This window comes from Fusarium phalaenopsidis, assembly GCF_050370095.1.
Source record: "Fusarium phalaenopsidis strain FUZ10S chromosome Unknown contig_32298, whole genome shotgun sequence".
NCBI lineage: Eukaryota > Fungi > Ascomycota > Sordariomycetes > Hypocreales > Nectriaceae > Fusarium > Fusarium phalaenopsidis.
The window spans coordinates 2,049,276-2,068,363 of record NW_028145407.1 but is presented as its reverse complement, the minus strand read 5'-3'; the positions used below and the strand labels follow the sequence as shown (position 1 = coordinate 2,068,363).

The window sequence follows — 19,088 nt, the reverse complement described above, 5'->3', positions numbered from 1 at the left end:
AACAGTGTCCATACGCGAGAAGCTCCCCTCAGTACCCCCGAACCGAACCCATCGATTTCAATACTGTCCCCCTACGAGTCCAATAGTGGCTCAATCTCGCTGCGGAGTTCAACAAGATGCTTGGCCAAAGCCTCCTCTCGATCTCTAAACGCCTGGAAAGATACATCCACGACACCGGCAAACATTGACGCCGCGTTCCCAGCCCCGGACCAGCGCGCCGTTGATCCTCTCAGGCGGCAGAGGAACTCCTCTGCCAGCTGGATCGTCAGGGACATTTGGAGAAAGGGCGACGACTCGACGGCAAAGGAACCCACGGTTACGGCGGGGAGTTTCCAGAAGCTAAAGGTCGCGCCCGAGTCTGCGCGGGACAGCTCCGCGTGGACGAGGCTGAAGACTCTCTGATACATGTCTAGAAGACGGACGTATATTGAGAGGATGAACATGGCGTTGCCTGGGTCGGTCCCGTCGATGGTTGAGTGATGACCCCTGGCGCCGTCCCTATCCGGCGTGTCGGTAGGGGGCTTCTCGAGGATGTCGGCGACTCTCCGGGTCAGCTTGAACATGTCCTCAATGGGGAACCCTTGGCTCCTGAACCTCTCGTCAGCAGGACGACCCAGTGACGGACCGTTCTGAGCCACCTCCTGCGGAGAGGGCAGGGCGGACGCGAGGTCCAGGAGGCGGGCGTTGATGTCGGACAGCTGCGCCATCCAGTGAATCGAGGGCGCTTCGGGGTGCAGCGGAGACAGATGGTCAGCGTCGTGCCTCAGGGTGATCTGCCTGGGCCGTTGCTTGGTCCGGGGCCGCGAGCGCTTGTCAGAGCTGCCGTGCTCAGGTACACAGCTTCTGCTCCTCAGGGGTTGTAGCTGTAGCTGTGGTGGAGGTACAGCAGAGGGGACAGAGTCGACAACGCGGTGGGCGGCGTCACCTTGAAGCTGAGGAAGAGGCTCTTGAGGAGGTTGATAAGCCTCGACGGCGAGCCTCGGATCCCAAGAGTCGGCAAAGACGGCCGGAGGATGGACCAGATGAGGATCGTTGACTACTCCTCCTGGGAGCTCAGGATGAGATAAATGCTGGGGAAAAAAGGCCAGCTGGTCAAAGGTGAAGCCAAAGTCGCCGGCTTCGAGGATGGGATCGGGTGTGACGGGGACATGACTCTTGGACGCCGCCGCCAGGACGCCCGTATGGGGTACTATTGGCACTGCTTTTTCGGCAGAAACGAAAGGTGAGTCGGTTGATTCAGATGCCAGACAGGTGAGCTCATAGGAAAAAGGGGATGGCACGTACCCGTGTCGGGTGGGACAAGACTCGCATCTCCTTGGCTGTCGGTCCTCCGGCGTTTCGGAGAGCGGCGTCCGGTCGGAGCTGGAGTTGAGGAGGTGGGAGGAAGTTGCTGACCCTGAAGATGATTCGAGTTGTTGTTGACAAGTTGTTGCTGTTGCTGCTGTTGTTGTTTCCTGTACCTCAGGGAAGGACTCGACTTGCACTCGGTCTTGAGTCGGACACAGCGCTCGCACGGCTCGTCGTTGTATCGCTTGCAGCTGAGCTTCTGCGCGTGACATCGATCGCAGGCCTTGCGGATCACCGTCTCGGCCATGGTCATGGCCCCCGTCCGGCGGTTCGAGGGGAGAGACGAGTGGGGAAGACATGGGAGAAGGTGTTTAAGAAGAGTAGAACGCCGAATGACCCCCATGGCTCCATGATGTTATTCCATGTTCTCTGAGACAGGGCATATCATTTCTTCCCCCCCTTCCAACTCGGTGGGACAGCATCTCTTCTCCTCTCTTCTCTCAGGGGAAGAGAAAGCCTCATGCATGGACTCGCCTAACCATGCTGCGCGCTTGCCAGTGAGGCGGTTCCGATGCTGTCGCTATCCTTTCTGTGGGACATGAGGAATCCGGTTTAATGGATCGACGTCTACGGACAGGCGTCGAGTTGTATCTGCTGAAAGCTGAGTCAAGTGACTCCCTACAACATGAACCCTCAATGGCTCAAAACAAACCCTGCTCTAAAGCAATCTTTTCTTTACTTCATCTCCTTGAGTCAACCTCATATCCATCTCTTCACAGGAGTAGCGCCTCATCATGTTGCTGCCGTGACACAGCCCACACGCCTTGTACAACACTCAAAGGACTCAAGAAAGCCGTTGTGCAACCCCATCTCCAGGCACGATCCAGTCCCCTGGCACTTGTTCTCTTTCACCGCCGGGGATGCAGAGAGAGCAAGATATATTAACCAAGGCCGAGTGCATAATCGTTTTTTCATTGGAAGCCTGTTGGCGACTTGCATGTTTTATATACATGTACATTCGGAGGGGGCGGGATCTCGTTGTAAATTGTTCAAGATCGACGATAGTAACACAGACACGAGATTTAAGAAAAGCAATCTTATGACACGTGCTCCCGTTTACACAAAAAGCAATCTCTTGAAAGACAAATACTATGACTTTTCTTTTCTCCACACAAAGTGACTGTTATCGATCGGTTACATCCGATCTCGTCCACCACACACCCCCTGGTTCTTCGCAAGGAACCACCTTGCATCCCCCCACACTGGGTCAGCATTTTGCTTTTCTCCCCATACATTGGATCCCCTTTTCTAAGTGGTTGCATACATAGTATGTAAAGTGAGGTGCTGGATCTTGTTCATATCCTTTTGTTACGGGCCGGGGAGATTGCCTTGGGGTTTATACGTGCACTTGAGTCAATGATACACAGGAACAGATATTTAAATGTCAATATCATGAGCTCGGAACCATCACCTCCTTTTCAACCGAGGTACCAAGCAGTGGGTTGCCGTTCTTGTCGCTCTTTTACGGGAGGAAGCGGATGTGATGACGCTTGGTGGCGACAATGACCGTGACCTTGGGCCTGCTTCTCTCGCAAAAAGTTCTTGATTTATACGAGAACAGGTAAAGGCTGCGAGACCAACATCTCATTCCCTCATCTGAAACCCGAGAAGTCTGTCTCACAAGAGGCCTGATTATCTCAGACGAAGCCATTCAGATCATCTGTGACTCAAGACACACATTTCTAAAAATAATAACTTTCATTTTTTCGTTCGAGATGGGTGGTATCTAGGATATACGCTTTCTACTCTTTAGAAAACAAAATTCGTTATAGTGAAGAAAACCACCCGCTACAGAAAAAAGCTAGGATTTCAACGCCTTCGAAATGCCAGATAACAAAACAATAAAACGACAAGACAGAAAAGGAGAAACCCTGACATAATCGTCCCGAATCCTAGCGTGTATCCCATTCTGTTTTTCAACATCCCAGTTTCTCGTTGTATCGTTCTAGGAAATTTAGATATCTCCAGTCTTGAACAGCTCGAGGTGCTGGCGCTCACGGGGAACACCCTTCTCCTCGAGCCAGGTCCTCACACCCACCATCCAGTCCTCGGGGCCGCAGATGTAGTACTCTGCCTCTTGGTTCTCGAGGTGGAGGAGGTTCTCCTTCTCGAGGCGGGCGAGGTCGATCTGGCCCTCAAAGTCAAAGGCGTCGCCGTCCTTGGCGTCCTCGAGGAAGATCTTGGCCGTCACGTTGTCGTGCTGCTTGGCCGTCTCGAGGATGTGAGGCACGAAGCAGGTAGATCCTGAGTAGCGGGCGCCGTGGATCCAGGTGATGGGTCGTGAGGCGGTCTCGGAGGCGAGGACGGAGTCGTAGATGGAGACGAGGGGAGTAGCACCGACACCAGCAGAGACGAGAACCAAGGGCTTCTTGGCGGCAGAGGTGTCGGCAGGGTTGACAAAGAATTCTCCGCAGGGGGGGCTCAGCTCGACCTCGTCGCCGACATTGAAGCGCTTGTGCAGGCGGTTGGAGACAAGACCGGCGATCTTGCCAGCAGCCAGGTCCTGGATGGAGGGCTCCTCGGTGGGACCCTCGAGCTTGACGCTCACGCGGAGATGGTTGCTGCCAGGGGCCTCGCTGAGACTGAACTGTCGACTCTGGAGGAGACCGTCGAGCTCAGGGATGGGAATCTGCAGGCTGACGTACTGGCCGGGGAGGAACTTGGGCAGGGACTTGCCATCGAGGGGCTCGAGGTAGAAGCTGGTGACGGCGTCGTTCTCGGCCTCCTTCTTGACAATCTTGAACTTGCGCCACGAGTTCCACTCTCCGGCAGCCTCATAAAGATCACCTTCTCGCTTGATAAAGATGTCGGCCAGCTGGCCGTAGGCGGCGATCCAGGCCTCCTTGATCTCGGTGGTCAGGGCAGAGCCGAGAACCTCACCAATGGCACCGATCAGATGCGTGCCGACAATTTGGTACTGCTCAGGCTTGATGAAGAGCGAGACGTGCTTCTGAGCAATACGCTCAACAGCATGAGACAGCTTGCCGAGGTCGTCGATGTGGGTGGCGTAGGCGAGGACGGAGTTGGCGAGGGCGGCCTGCTGAGCACCCGTCTGCTGGTTGCGCAACGAGAAGTAGTTCTTGAGCTCGGGGTGGGCGCCGAGCATGTTGCGGTAGAAGGTGGTGGTGATGGTCTTGCCGTGCTCCTTGAGGATGGGAGCCGTCGACTTGACGATGGCGACCTGAGCTTGTGTGAGAGCCATTGTGATGGTGTATATGGTAGATGGAAGGAATCTAAAGGAGGAGAGGAAGGAAACTGTATGTTATAAAAGACGAATTGCGTCTTGTTGATGTACTGAATGTATCCCAGAAGCAACGACGTCAAAGTGGCCAGCTCTCGGGGTCTTTATATCTGGGTCCGGAGAACCAGTCAAGGCGCGGAGAAACGCCATTACAATTTTCGTCTTCCATCGTGAAACATCATGCCATGAGGAAAAAAAAAAGAATAGGAATTTCTCACGGCCCCGAACACCGCGCGCGCGCCCCCCGGAGGTCTCCTTGGTTCCTGGATCACCGCCCGATCTTCACAGTGGTCTGATGCTTGTTGGACGGCGCATCTCCGCGGACGACACGGCCGTGGCTGCCGTGCGCCTCCCGAGTTTTGAGCCGGAGGTTTTTTTTTAGTGACAGAAATGCGCTCTTTCGCGGCTTGTGCGGGCCTGTTCATGTTAATGCGACCGAGTTCATCAATCTATGCTGTTTCAGTTAATGTCGCTTTACCCAAACTCCTGGGAATCGAAGGAACCAGGTTGCAATTCCATCCCGCCGCCCCGCCTACTTACAGCACGTATGCCTCTGTAAGCGTTGACAAAACGCCCTATGTTTAGACGCAAGGTCACGGTGCTGCTTCAGGCCCCCCTGTACGCTTGCGTCAATCCAGCAGGTAGGTGGCCAAGATGCTTAATTGACAGCTTCAGCTCCAGGCGTCTACTTGCCAAACGGGGAAATAGGCTACAGCAATTTCTTGCGGAGAAGCGGAAATGTCAACGGCTGGCCCTATTTTTGAACGCCACGAGCCTGGGAAAGAACAATTTCGTGACACACAGTGGGCTGACACGAGAGCAACAAGCTTCGGATCAACCCGGGGGACTCGAAGATTCGTCGGAACGGGTATAACGGGGAGGGAGAATCAAGATCTCGCTGAGCCTCCAAGGTCCCCTGACTTCAAGCCCATGTGACGACTTGGTTTCCTTGCCCATTGCTTCAATGGGTTTGGTCGCCGCTCGTTTGCTCCACGCGCGAATGGTTTTTGCAGCATTCATAAGCAGGCTTCCCCGGAGATGTCGATTCTGCATGCTTGAGAACGGGGTCTAGGTGGGTCGTCATGAATTATGATTCCTCACTTCGACACCTGTTTTAGCATCGCGACCGAGTTGCTCAGCGTTGCGCAGCTTGGTCAGTCATAATGTAATCCTTCTTGAGCAACTGGACGTGGTTCCATGACATGGATGAGAAGCCCTGAATGTGGAATGGTTCCGCACTCGCATGAGAATTGGTCGTCTCCTGTTGGTCAATGCCTGCTGTGGCCAAGGGTCAATCGAATCCCACAAATTCCCATCTTAATTGCTCTGCAGTGGAAGACATTGGACGAACTGAACTCCACCCTGACAACGCAGAGTTTATAGAATTCTTTCTCGTCGCGGTTTCCAACAACAAGAACCGGCCGCGTGGCCTAATGGCTAAGGCGCTAGATTTCGGTCTTTGAGCCCCGAATTCTCTAGAGATTCCAGGTTAGTACACGCAACAGCTCGCATCACCACAATCAATACTAACATCTTCCTAAGGTTCGACTCCTGGCGTGGTCGATTGATCAGCTCTTCTTTTTTTGCTTTTTGTCAGTCTGACCTATTCAAGGAATAGGTGTTAAACATTGATGCGAATATGCGAATGGCGGAGGTTGTCAAATTGTTGCGACATTGACTTGCTGTTGATATCAGCTTCAACCCACCACAAACAGCACCTCCCAACTGCCGTGATCGTACGATCAAGCTCTTTTTCGTCGCTCTTCCTCGTGCACGAGTTAGCGTCTTGCCTTGGTCATCATCAATCCTTCTGGTCCAGTTGCTATTACAATAATTCATGACATCACTGCGTTGCCTGCTCTGACCTGTCAACTCCAAAGACAAGGTGAGAGTGTTGATCTCTCGTATATTCAGGTGCTGTAACAATTCGCTCATCGTTCGCTCTTCTTCGCTGCCCAGATCGCAAACCACAACAACCGCGCATGCCGCGTAAAATCCCTCTCCATCCTTGTTATCGCGTCGATCTAAATCAAGCCTCCTCGCTCGGCTTGGGCCTTGGCGGACGACCCCATCCTCTCCAATATGAGGAGGTGGGATGTTGGACTTGATCAATTGTTCGGCACCCGGGGTTCCAGTGGTCATCCTCTTCTCCAAACGGCCACATGGCAACGAAGAGGACCTCGTCTGGTGGACATGGTTGCAACTGCTTGAAAGTTGTCCACCCCAGAGTGTCGACTAGTTGTTGCAACATGGCCCGGCCAGCCTTGACTGCAAACTCCAACTTGTCCTCGTTCCCGGCCTCCCTATTTATCTTGTAACCGTTCGAGGTTGAACCGGACGCCTCTAGCAATAGGCTTCGAACCGAAAAGAGATTGCGACAAACATGTCCCATAACGGTATCGATGGATGTGTGGATCAAGTCATCTTCGAGACTCCATCGCTCTGCAGCGACCAACGCTGGTCTGAGATAATGCTTCCTGCAACGCTCAATGGCGTCTGCGGTCCGGTTCCTTTCGCGCTCTGCTACGCTCACATCGTCGGGCAACGGCAGCGCGTCGAACCAAGTCAGTGTAGCAGCCTCAATCTCGTTGACAAAGTGTTTCGACGGTAGTGGTTCGTATAACATCGTGGCTAGCCTCTTGCTGTATCGACTCACAATGAGGTCGACCAACCCTTGCCAGTTGACCGTGAACCTTCGGGGTGAAGTGGCGACGTCTTTCAAGTATGCCTTGAGGTCTTTCAACTCGTCCAAGGTTGCCGCTCCGAGTCGCATGAGATCTGGTCGCTTGGCATCGGTGCTGGAAATGTTGATGGGCAAGAAGAGCCCTGATACCATCGACGAGAAGTCGATCCGTACTCGATCACCTCCAATGCCATTGTATCGCTCCCCAGCAGCTCTTGCCCATTGGAAAGACGACAGTTGACGCATCCCGATAGTGTTTTCTATCATCTCTGTTCGGGTCATGCTGACCAGGTTCAAGCCGGTGGTAAAGTTGCACTGAATGACCTCGAATCCTATTTCCACCCGCATCAAGCCATCATAACCCCATTCAGTGGCTATATCGCACATATCGAGTGCTCGTGCCCATTCGTCCCACACACCCTCGTTGTGCTTGGTGTTATTCTCGCGAAGGACAAGATCCTGAGAGTCCATAGTTCCCATCGAGGTCTTGCCAGCACTCATGCCATCGATCAGAAGCAGCTTCAGATCGCGTTTCGCCTGATACGTATGGAGATATCCACGGTAGTTCCTAGGTTGGTCGTCATCGTCTCCATCGCCAGGGCCATGTCTTCTTCCGGTGTCATCACCGTTCAGGTCATGTTCTCTACGGCGTCGCAGCTCTTGGCGAGGCTCTTCTGGCTCCGGCTGAGGTTTCCGCCCATGAGGTTGTTTACCTGGCGGAGGAGGCCGGGGGCGCCCGTCGCCAGGCGTAGCTCTGAACGAGGGCGCAAAGTTCTCGGCGTGCTCAATCTCGAAGGCTAGCCACTCAGGTCCTGTCGGTGTGACATTCTGCCGAGCACCATGATAGAAAAGGGTGCCCTGGGGAACAATGGCTGGGAAAAAGCCGAAGCCGTTGTGATACAGAGATGAGCCCCATTGTCGACCTGCAGAATGTATGGCGTTGAAGACCATATGCGCCCGCTCTCTGGCCGACGCCTGGTCCGGTTGAGTGCGCTCGATATCGTCGCTTTCGCCGCTCACGGCCCTGAGAACCAGGGACAAAGCGCCCAGAAAACCAAGCGAGGGTTTTGGAACCATTGTTGCTCAATCCTGTGAAAAGCCAGTTTTCGTTAGCAGGACTTCTCTCGTCCGCAGGAACTCGAGGTCAAGATGTCCCCGTCAGTAAGAGCGCATTTTACTGATGGTGGTGTTTTGAGCCGCGCGTCCGTCAGGTCAGACCCGACCCCGGTGCGACGCCCACTTTCCGCGATCGGTGGTCGGAAACCGATCTTATCGGCGTGGTGGAGATGGCAGCGCTGATCAACAGATTGATAAGAAGACGTCGTCGACAACACCTCAAGAAGCTCGTAATGATTGCTGCGAAAAGTCAACGGGATGGCTTCGCTGCGTCCAGATTGCCTGGCGCTCTCAGCCTGAAATTTGCGACATGTGAAAACGCATACTTGCGCCGTTCAAAAGCAATGCGCAAGTCGCCTTTCTGCGATTGAACGCTGCGCGACCCAACACAGAGCAGTGCGATGCAATGCGACTCGAGTCTGCAACCTCGGTGTTGCACAGTCGAGCAGAGTTTCCCATCTCATGAGGGCGTCGCGAGACAAGGAGGCCGCGCCAGGTTGAGAGTTGGCATGGGATAGAGCACGGCCACGTGTGCTCATGCCATTGACACCTAATTGAATCAGGGATTTCAACAGCGACACCATGACCACCCATGAGAGCCGTGAAGCATGAGGGATGGAGCTCTCTGCAAGCATCCACCGAGCAAGGATATTCAGCAAGGGCCCGTGTTGGTACCGGTACGTCGATCGTGAATTCATGGGTTCCACCGCTCTATGTAGCTCCCACGGTGCAAGCTCGAACTCGAGCTGGCGTTATCGACAGAGGCGCGCGCGGCACCCGGGATGCACTTCCGTGCGCGCCTTGATCCCATCGAATGGCCTCGTCCCACGGCTTCTGAGTCGCGGCAGATCCAATGGGCATGCCGCAGAGGCACATGCGCGATGCTGGTGGTGGGATGATTGGCGCAGCATCATCAACCCGACACGGTTCACCGCCGGTCAGCGGTCAAGGGTTCGCAAACACTCGGTAGTAAGAGATGAAGGTCATCAAGGCTCATGCGGTGACTGATGGCAGTTCGGTGAGATGGGTTGCCCATGAGCCGCCCTTGATGCTTGGGATTTACCTTGAAAGCCATCATACGATGGAACGACCAGCTGACCGGAAAGCCGAGACGGTGAATAGCTTGACAAGCCACTCTTCGTACTCAGGTCGTACGAAATGCTGTACGTACTCGGGGAGGCTGCTTCTCCTGAACGCCGTTGCCCGGTGAAGCGGGCGCTCGGGTCTCGTTCTACGTCGTGATCATGTCGAAACGGGGATCCGGAGGCTGAATCATGAGTTGAAGCCCCTTGAGGCGAAAACAGTGCCTCCTCAAACTAATTGAAAGTCCCTTACTCGATGTTCTGTTGTAAGGCAGTCCTGAAGGCAGATAGCGGTATCGCATTGAACCTTGTCAAGTCTTGTTAACCCCCACAGAGTCGGCAACTGACGTACATTACATGATCATTCAGGCTGAGGCCAGATAGCCATTGAGCAAGGGAACAACAGGCCCCTTGCATATTTGCCCGGGGGCTCAGGACGGTAAAAGAGGCGAGTTGTAGGGTAGAAGCCGCGGCCCATCATCTTCCCCAGAGACTTCCGACTCGTGCAAAGCAAACAGTGGGCGCCCGTGGGCGGCAAGGAAGACGGCGGGGGTTAGCGGCCATCTTCCGGGGACGGACGGCCCCTCTCGCATCGCTCCTTCCTTTCTGTGGACCTTGCCCGCCTGCCTGTGCTGTGTCTGCAACTCCACATCCCTCGTGGAACGGTCCCCGGGCGGCTCGGCGCAGCGCGGGGTCGGCAGCACTACTGGCCTAGGTACATTAGGTACTTGGAGCTACCTGCTGTAGGTCTAGGTCCCGTTGGGCGGCACAGTAGCGCCCTGTAGCAGAGGGTGACAGCTCCTGGAATAGAAGGATTGAATGCAGCTCAACTGCAAATCCCAAACAAAGGCCGACCCAGGCACGACCAGCCCTGGCGTTGCAATGGCGCATCTCGCAACGGTCAACGTGCCCAGCCAGAACAGTTCCAGGGCCATGGAACACAGAATGTTCCATAAGGGCTCAAGAAACGAAAACCAAGCCATAGGGTCAACCTTAATTGTCCTCACCAAACTGCCTGTGGTCTAGGTTAGTGAAACATTGACAAGCCCGCAACCGGAGAGCTGTCATTGCACGACAGCAACAGGAAGGAGGGAATCTGATGATGCAGTGGCTGCAACTGTTACTGGTCCGCAAGAGACAAGAGCAAAACCCAAACTGCCTATTGTCCATGCCTCCTTCCATCCTTAGGTCTGAGCGACACGAGGAATGTCACTTGTCGCATCTCATCTTTCCGCTTCCCCTCTCTCCTCGTCGACTCTTTTCGTTCTTTCATCCATCTAAACTTTCTCGAGGAGACAGATGCAACACCAGCGGATGTGACCTCGTACCTGCATCAAGCACGTTGGCGGCGCTTATTGATTTTGCTTCCCAAAAAAATCCTGGATTGCAGCGACTTTTCGCCATCCGATTTCCCATCACCGCCGCCTAGAATCACAGGCCCACGATCGGATTCAACAACCCCCGGTGATCTCATCACGCATATCAGACCACGTCCTCATTACCTCACCTCGCCTCGTCTTTCCTCCTGCCCAGCCCTTTCTGGCCCCCTTTCATGTACCCCCGGACCCTTCGGCTTTGGTGATTTGATTCCGTGTCAGAGTCAGTAACAAAAGGCAGCGTCCTCAGTTGGCAACCTAGTCAAGACATCGACAAATTCTTTCTATCATCTGACACACAGACGCATCATAGCAGCCTCAGCAAGTGCCACTTTCTACACCTGCTCCCATTCTCAATCTCTACTCCCCAGAGACCCAATCTCTTTTCTCTCTCCCCCTCGATTCGCATCCCTGTGTTAATTTACCTGAGCATCCAGCTCAGGCAATCGTCGCCTCTCGATACGGCCTGTCGTCCAAACGCTGGCCAACGTGACCGTCTACCGCAAGCAGTCCAAGCTTTGCCCTGTCTCCGGCACGCCACCCGTCTCCTCACCTTGGAGCATCATCGCCTGCTCACCTCGTCACCTCAGTCTCAACTGGTTATTGACCCCACGCCTGCCCGCTCTCTCGCCCCCCTGTCAAGTTGACTTGTCGATTCCCCTTGTCTCTCCCGATACCTCGAGTACCTCCTGTCGCCCTACAGGAGTACCGTACGAGTACTGTACTCAACTCCAAGTGCGTGCCTCGTACCTCCTCTTCCCTGCTGCATAGACCCGCGTTGACGGGGCCAGCCAGGGTTTCAATCTTGGGTCAACTACCAGCCTGGCCTTCCCATCTCTGCAGATTGTTGCCGAGGACCCTGCTCAACTGTTACCAACGCATAATCGTTCTCTCTCATCGGTGGTCCCCGTCTTCCGGCCTCTCATAACCCCCAATCTCTTGGTGTAGCCATCTTCAGCAGGGGTGCCTGTGTGTTAGACGCTGCTCCAGCTCCACAACTCTTTCGATCCCGACCTCCTACTCACCACCGCCTTTTGCCTGTCTGACCTGACCAGGGAGGCGTTCCAAGAGTATATCTTGAGGCTCGGCCGCAGTCTTGTCCATTCTTCTGAAGTCCTGAGCATCTCCATTGGCTTCTCGCTGAGTTCTCTCGTCTCTCTTCCTGTCCCCAAGAGAGCCCCCCTCCACGAGCCATCACCAGTTCACTACCCCTCCCTCATACCTGTTACCCCGCCATTCGCTGCAGTCCGCCACCATCATGACTTCCAAGCCTACGCGCAAGTTTTCCACGGGCGCCACGTCGCACCGCAAGAGGCAGATGAGCCTTCTCGTCGAGAAGGAAGGCCCCGTCAGCGCTCCTCTTCAGGTGCGTTCTCTCTTTTTGCTCCACCTTGACTTGAGATGCCGTTTTGGGTCCTCATGACATCTTGCGTCATCCCAATCGAGACATCTGGAGCTTCCGCCATGAAACCCAATGCCGATCACTGTGTTCTGGCCAAAACTGATGAGCTCAATCACAGACCTTCTACCTCGGTATCTCTGCCGTCTTCGCCGATGACCACACTGCTGTCATTGCCCTCGCTATCCATGATACCGTCTATCTCAACGACTTCTCCATCAAGCACATCTCGCTCGACGAGGACATGCGTGAGGGCCAGGACCTCATCGCCGACCACATCATCTCTGAGGTCGAGACTTATGAGCATGAGAACTTTGTCAAGTTCATCGGAGCTGGTCTCCCCGTCACACTCAAGTACATGAGCCCTTCTCTGTGCTCCCGTCTCTGGCTCGAGCTCGATGTTGTCCCCGTCGTCCTTAGACCCGACCATGAGGCCAAGGAGAAGAACTTCTGGGATGTCAAGCGTGTCGATGAGCAGGCCGACTCTATGGCCCGCAAGTGTATCCTGTAAGTCTACTCTTGATGGATTTGCGAAGCTGGTCATTAACCAAAACTCCAAAGCAACTTCGGTCCTTCGCTGGTTCCTCACCTGCAGGTTGGCTACCGAGGCATTGTCCAGACTGACGCCGGCTTCCGTGTCCACCTCACCACTCTCCAGAACCACAAGGACACTTGCTCTGCTGCCACCTGGGGTGCCATGCAGTTCTACGCCAACCAGCTCCGTGAGAAGAAGACCAAGATTGCCTTCTTCAGCGCCACTCCCCAGGGTGGCGGTGTCGCTCTCATGCGCCATGCCCTCGTCCGTCTCAGCCGTCTCCTCGGTGTCGACGTGACTTGGTACGGTAAGCACTAATGTCCCATCAGACAGAATTCGGCACCATCCTAACAGCCAAACAGTTCCCAAGCCCCGACCTGGTGTTTTCCGAATCACCAAGAACCAGCACAACATCCTTCAAGGTGTCAGCCACCCTGACCAGCGAATCTCGGACCCTGAGAAGGCCGCTATCACCGACTGGATTGAGGACAATGCCCAGCGATACTGGCTCTCCGAGGGTGGCCCTCTCCGGCCCCCTGAGGAGGGTGGTGCCGACATCATCTTTGTAAGAACAACTTTGAAGACAGAGGAAAGAGATGGTTACTGACAAAATGGAACAGGTCGATGACCCTCAGATGCCCGGTCTCATCCCCCTGATCAAGAAGATCACCCCCGACCGCCCCGTCCTCTACCGATCTCACATCCAGATGCGAAGTGACCTCATTGCCATCGAGGGCTCTCCCCAGAACGACATCTGGAACTACCTCTGGAGCAACATCCGGGAGTCGGACATGTTCATCAGCCACCCCATCCCCAAGTTTGTTCCCCACAACGTCCCCAAGGAGAAGGTCGTCTACCTCCCCGCTACCACCGACTGGATCGACGGTCTCAACAAACCCATGAACAAGTGGGACACTGGCTACTACGCCCACATCTACAACCAGCAGTGCTTGACCCAGCGAATGTAAGAGTTGCCACTTCTTGATTCAACACTCAGGGACTAACAAGACTTCAGGACCCCTCTTGCCTGGCCCGCTCGCAAGTACATCGCCCAGGTTGCTCGATTCGACCCTGCCAAGGGTATCCCCACGGTCATCGACTCTTACGCCGAATTCCGCCGCCGCTGCGACGAGGCTGGCATCACCGACATTCCTCAGCTCGTTGTGTAAGTTATCCGACTCATCTCTCTGGCTCTTTACTGACCCTGACAGCTGCGGCAACGGCTCCATTGATGACCCCGATGGTGCCATCATCTTTGACCAGACCATGACCCAGCTGGAGGACCACTACCCCCACTTGATCGAGGACGTCAGCGTCATACGCCTGGATGCCAACGATCAGCTCCTCAACATGGTTATCGCCAACGCCCACGTCATTCTCCAGCTCTCCACCCGCGAGGGCTTCGAGATCAAGGTCTCTGAGGCTCTCCACGCCGGTGTCCCCGTCATTGTCTCCAACGAGGGTGGTATTCCTCTCCAGGTCAAGGACAAGGTCAACGGTTACCTCGTCACCCCCGGCGACTACAAGACTGTTGCCGGCCACCTCATCGACCTCTTCACCGACAAGGACCTTCACGCCAAGATGTCCCACGAGGCCAAGACTGGTGTCAGCGACGAAGTCGGCACTGTTGGCAACGCCCTCGGCTGGTTCTACCTCGCTGCCAAGTGGTCTGAGCTGGGCACCAAGCCCGGTCTGCGTGGCGATGAGAAGTGGGTTAACGATATGGCCCGTGAGGAAGCCGGCTTCCCTTACGCCGAGGGCGAGAACCGCCTTCCTCGCCACTACACTCAGCGCAAGCCTGAGGATGAAGCCGAGAAGGAGGAGGCTGAAGAATAAGTCGACCCGGAGCTTCTTCTCTCTCTCTGTTAGACGTCGTTTCACCTAAATTCATCTGGGGACGGAAGAAAACCAAGAGGATAGATGGATACGGGTTTGCGGTTACAATGGTTTATTGTTAGAATCGGTACGGGTTGTTTATGACTATGATGGGGTACGACATGTCTGCCCGCATAGTCGGGAACGAATTCCACTCACCTGCTGTATCGGATTACACAGTTTATGCTTATGAAGAAAATACTATACAATTATTGTTTATTCAAGTATCTCCTCTCCTCTTCTGACATGCGAGGTGGTTGACATGAGCTTGTAGAGGAAAGTGAAAGGTGCACTCTACCGCGCCGCATGTCCAATACGATGAGATGCAGTGGAGTTTAGGCGAGGCAACCTGCAACTTCCCGACGGCATCAAAGGCCATACACTCGTCCATTGTTTTATTTGCCAGGTTTTTTTTTTAAAGACCAATGAAATGGGGGCGTAGGTTGGTAGGTACTACTAATGGACAAAAGTTGGCACCACCTGCATTGCAGTGGCAGGCAGGTGCAAGGCTCAAGTCTGCCGAGATCGCACTCAACCACCTGCAGCTAATTTCTGTCAGGGCAGGTACGCTCTACCTAACGTGGACTCGGCAATCGAAAAGAAGGAACGAGGAAATACCAGCAGGGAGTATCCGACAACTGCTCCTCTCACCAGGACGACTTCCTCCGCAGGTTATCTCAGTGTCTCCTCCAGCTTCATTGCCCCTCATTCTCGCGGCAGTCTCAAGCTTCTGTCAACTCGCGGCGTCCACCTCACTCGTTTGTTTGTTTGCCTGTTTGTTCGTTTGATCTTCCTATACGAGCTCCGCTTTGGCAGGTCCATGGAATCTGATCGTCTAACCTGTCCACAGAGAGCTCCTCCGCCTTCCTTTCGCCTCACAATCCTCAAGACTAGCCCGGCAACATTGGCCCCATGTCTCTACCTATGGTGGAGGGTGCGGCCTCTCCGCCTACGACGTGCGTGGAGATGATGAACTCTGCGCGCGCTCAGATGCTCGCCGAGGTGGCTCGGGTAGAGGCAGCCATGCCCCCGAGAGTCGTCAAGATCGAGGACAGTCCACCCCCGCCAGTCACGGGGGCCAACTGCGCTCCCGTTGGCGATGCATCTCTGCGCGCCTTACGGGGCTCAAGCCAGGGCCATGGACTTGGAGGGCCCCAGCGTGCCGGCTCATCTGCCAACATCAGGCCCCGTGCCTTGACTGCTCCCGTCTCTGCTTCGTTGAAGCGACCACACAGAGATGCTGATGGAGGAGCCAAGAACGACAAGGGAATCAAGCGGCACAAATCTGGATACTACACTAAAGTCCTTTCCGTTGGCCAGGGTGAGTTGGGCCAAGTTTGGGTCTGTCGTGCTTGGGTCTAATCAGCTTCCAGCTCCTTCCCCAAACCCGGACACCAAGTACCTCATGTCTCTCCTCCAGAACCGGACCATAACTCTTTGTTTGCAACCCCCTCTGAAGAAGGGGGAGTTGATTGGGACTCCCCGGACGCACGAGTTTCGCATCTCGCAGGCTGGTTTGATCCAGCACGAAGCCCTGTCGGCCCTTGGCTACACTCGAGCGCTGCCCTTGTCTCTCCACGACCAAGACATCTGTGGGGGTGATGGCCCCATCATGCGCACCGTCCGAGGTCAGTTGCTCGAGGATGTGTGGTCTAGTCTGAGCAAGCAGATGAAGTTTGGATTTGCTCGACAGCTTCACCACTTGTTGAGCAAGATGCGAACTCAGGATAAGGGCAACACGGTGGGATCTGTTCATTCCGGACAGTACACTCTCTTGCTGGACAAGCACGCCGAGCACACATACTATGCAATCCGCACGAAGCCGACTCAGAAACAGTTCATGGCGCTTCTCATGTCAACCTTGTATAACACTGTGCCCAACCAGGTAGCCCAGGCTCTGATTTCGCAGTTCCGGACCAGCTACGACACGGTGCTCACGCATGGTGCGCTGTGCCCCCGGAACATTGTTGTCTGCAACGACACAATCGCATGGATTGTGGGCTGGGACTGTGCCGGGCATTATCCCGCTTGGTGGGAGTATGTTCGATTCTTCGAGGCGAGAACTGCCGAGGAGAACAGCGACTGGTACAGCTATGCGCGGGACATTTTTGACGATGAGTTTACGGCTGAGCTTGCGGCTTACCAGGGGTTGGGGAGATGCCAGCAGCCCTGAGCGGATGCTGCAGCAGCTTGTTTGACGGATTAATGCAAGTGCTGGTTTGTAATACATGCGTCGAGTTTACAGCATTGCGGCGAGGGTTGCCGTTGAATGACGGACCACAGGGATTGGAACACTAATTGTATTGACTCCATGGCGATTCGATTCAGAAGCTCGATGTACTATACACTCGATATCTTGGCAAACAAAACATGTCTACGCAGGGCTCGGCTCATGACACCTTGGCGCGTGCGTCTGAAGTGTGGTTCTTTTGACTCTTTGACTTGGTTACAACCCTTAGTTGCCGAATCGCTTGGCAACAGTCTCCCAGTTGATGACGTCCCAGATGGCGCTGAAGTACTCGGCCTTGCGGTTCTGGTACTGGAGGTAGTAGGCGTGCTCCCAGGCATCGATACCGAGGAGGGGCTCGAGGTTGCCAGTGACGGGGTCCTGGTTGGGGCGAGTGACAACGGAGAGAGTGCCCGAAGTCTTGTCCTTGACGAGCCAGGCCCAGCCGGAGCCCTGGATGCCGGCGAGGGCGGCGTTTGTCTGCTTCTTGAGGGTGTCGAAGGAGCCGAAATCCTCGTTGATGGCGGTCAGGAGCTTGCCCTCGGGCTCACCACCGCCGCCCTTGCCGTTGGGGGCAAGGTTCTCCCAGAAGAGGGTGTGGTTGACGTGGCCGCCGCCGTGGAAGTTGAGGAGGGGAGCCTGGGCAGCGGCGGCCTTTGCGTCGCCCTTGGCCTGGGCCTCGGCGAGGGCCTCTGTGGCGGCGTTGAAGCCGTTGACGTAGGTCTGGTGGTGCTTGGAGTGGTGGAGCTCCATGATCTGGCCCGAGATGTAGGGCTCGAGGGCGCCATAGTCGTCTGGGGAATGTTAGTTGAAGTTATGAGAGAGATGTTTGGAGAGGCGCACAGGAGAGGTCGGGGAGAGTGGCCTTGGTGCGAACAAAGGCCATGGAGGCGAGGGGAGCGGCGCGGGCCCGGAGGCCGGCGCGGAGGGCGGGAGTGGTGCGGAGGAGGGCGGACGACATGGTGAAGCTATTCGGCAATTGTCAGCTCGGTTGAGATCAAGTCAATGGATTAAGCTCAATGGGAATTGAGATTGATTTAAAATGAGGGTTCAATTTCTTGACTGAGCTAGGGTAATTAATAGACGGAGGTTCAGACGTACCAGACGAGGAAGGGTGGATGAATTGATGATGTAGGAGGGAGAGGGAGGGGAGGGAAAAAAGGTATGGGCGGAAATGTCGGATTGCCGAACTGCGGGATAGCTCCAGCACCTGTTGGCGGGGACTTGGATGAACTCAGCTTGTCGTCATTTCTAGGGAGCTTGGGCCGCTGACGCTTGTGGCTAGAGGTGGGATGTGGCTGCTGTGGCTTTGTAAGAGGACGGTCAAGCAGCAAGTGGTATTTCTTTCATGCTTCTTCTCGGTTTATTGTTGTTTCTTGAATGTTTACTCTTACATTTTGATGCCTTTCAAAGGTATTATCGAGATCCAACTCATCCACGACGGATCTAGACATCTGTGTTGGATGTTTGACTTGCACCATCATCATGAGATTGACGACAAACAGCCTTGGAACTTCGACAATGGTCCACAAAAAGATCTTGTTCTCTAACCAACCACTTCCCCCCATGTAAACAGGCTAATTCCGTAAACCCAGTCCAATCGCTTCAGGTCGGGGGCTGCCTTGTCGTCTCTCTCGTCTCGGACTCAAACAAGCTCGGCCTTTTACTCGAAAAGCCGAATCGCGAAACGAAACGTGCCAAGACCCATGTGAAATCTCGATTGCTTGGAAATAAGAATTGTCTTCTCTCGATACCCATGTTGCTTGGCCCGTTCCTCCGAGATAACCGCATATGCCGATCTCGGAGACCCGAGGTTGCTCTGCGAGGTGACGTCTTGAGATTCAACGTTCAAACATGGAATCTGACCCGTACCCGTCGAAAGCATAGTTTTATTACTATTCTGACTTTATTTTATGAACCTGCTGTTTCAATCATTTGACGACAGCTAAAGAGATTCCGTGAAAAAGCAAAAGATCCACTGATGGCTTCAAGTTGCAGCTCAAGTGCCGATAGGCCAATAAGCTCTGCATGATTCCCAATGCTCACGATTATCAATCTTTGACTCTAGGGTAGGCCAGCAGATCTTCCCGTCCATTAAACGGCACGGGATTATGTCATTGTCCGGCGCGTCTTCCCCTCCACTCAACGCGTCTCCAAAAACCCCATCTCCAAAAAGACGACACAACCAAGGAGACACTTGAGAAGTC

General features: G+C 54.6%; 7 protein-coding genes and 1 non-coding gene across 8 annotated transcripts; 4 read left to right on the top strand and 4 right to left on the bottom strand.

Annotated features, from left to right (window-relative positions):
* Positions 1–71: 71 nt before the first annotated feature.
* Positions 72–1,600, bottom strand: LRP88_07199 (Zn(II)2Cys6 transcription factor domain-containing protein; the record flags this gene model as incomplete). The annotated part of the gene is made up of 2 exons (XM_083243733.1): positions 72–1,189; positions 1,285–1,600. 2 exons carry the CDS (start codon positions 1,598–1,600, stop codon positions 72–74), a joined length of 1,434 nt encoding a protein of 477 aa, XP_083100957.1.
* Positions 1,601–3,301: 1,701 nt separating this feature from the next.
* LRP88_07198 (flavohemoglobin) lies at positions 3,302–4,549 on the bottom strand (the record flags this gene model as incomplete). Its single annotated transcript, XM_083243732.1, has 1 exon — positions 3,302–4,549. The coding sequence occupies one exon, from the start codon at positions 4,547–4,549 to the stop codon at positions 3,302–3,304; it is 1,248 nt and encodes a 415-aa protein (XP_083100956.1).
* Positions 4,550–6,007: 1,458 nt separating this feature from the next.
* On the top strand, positions 6,008–6,151 carry LRP88_07197. Its single transcript has one exon. It is a non-coding gene; the product is annotated as a tRNA-Arg (tRNA).
* Positions 6,152–6,617: 466 nt separating this feature from the next.
* LRP88_07196 (uncharacterized protein) lies at positions 6,618–8,348 on the bottom strand (the record flags this gene model as incomplete). Its single annotated transcript, XM_083243731.1, has 1 exon — positions 6,618–8,348. One exon carries the CDS (start codon positions 8,346–8,348, stop codon positions 6,618–6,620), a length of 1,731 nt encoding a protein of 576 aa, XP_083100955.1.
* Positions 8,349–12,103: 3,755 nt separating this feature from the next.
* Positions 12,104–14,011, top strand: LRP88_07195 (uncharacterized protein; the record flags this gene model as incomplete). Its single annotated transcript, XM_083243730.1, has 7 exons — positions 12,104–12,211; positions 12,366–12,751; positions 12,806–13,086; positions 13,142–13,344; positions 13,400–13,743; positions 13,795–13,939; positions 13,991–14,011. The coding sequence occupies 7 exons, from the start codon at positions 12,104–12,106 to the stop codon at positions 14,009–14,011; spliced, it is 1,488 nt and encodes a 495-aa protein (XP_083100954.1).
* A 34-nt stretch (positions 14,012–14,045) lies between these two features.
* On the top strand, positions 14,046–14,615 carry LRP88_07194 (uncharacterized protein; the record flags this gene model as incomplete). The annotated part of the gene is made up of 1 exon (XM_083243729.1): positions 14,046–14,615. The coding sequence occupies one exon, from the start codon at positions 14,046–14,048 to the stop codon at positions 14,613–14,615; it is 570 nt and encodes a 189-aa protein (XP_083100953.1).
* A 963-nt stretch (positions 14,616–15,578) lies between these two features.
* Positions 15,579–16,827, top strand: LRP88_07193 (uncharacterized protein; the record flags this gene model as incomplete). Its single annotated transcript, XM_083243728.1, has 2 exons — positions 15,579–15,975; positions 16,028–16,827. The coding sequence occupies 2 exons, from the start codon at positions 15,579–15,581 to the stop codon at positions 16,825–16,827; spliced, it is 1,197 nt and encodes a 398-aa protein (XP_083100952.1).
* Positions 16,828–17,109: 282 nt separating this feature from the next.
* LRP88_07192 (superoxide dismutase sodB) lies at positions 17,110–17,842 on the bottom strand (the record flags this gene model as incomplete). Its single annotated transcript, XM_083243727.1, has 2 exons — positions 17,110–17,675; positions 17,725–17,842. 2 exons carry the CDS (start codon positions 17,840–17,842, stop codon positions 17,110–17,112), a joined length of 684 nt encoding a protein of 227 aa, XP_083100951.1.
* Positions 17,843–19,088: the final 1,246 nt, after the last annotated feature.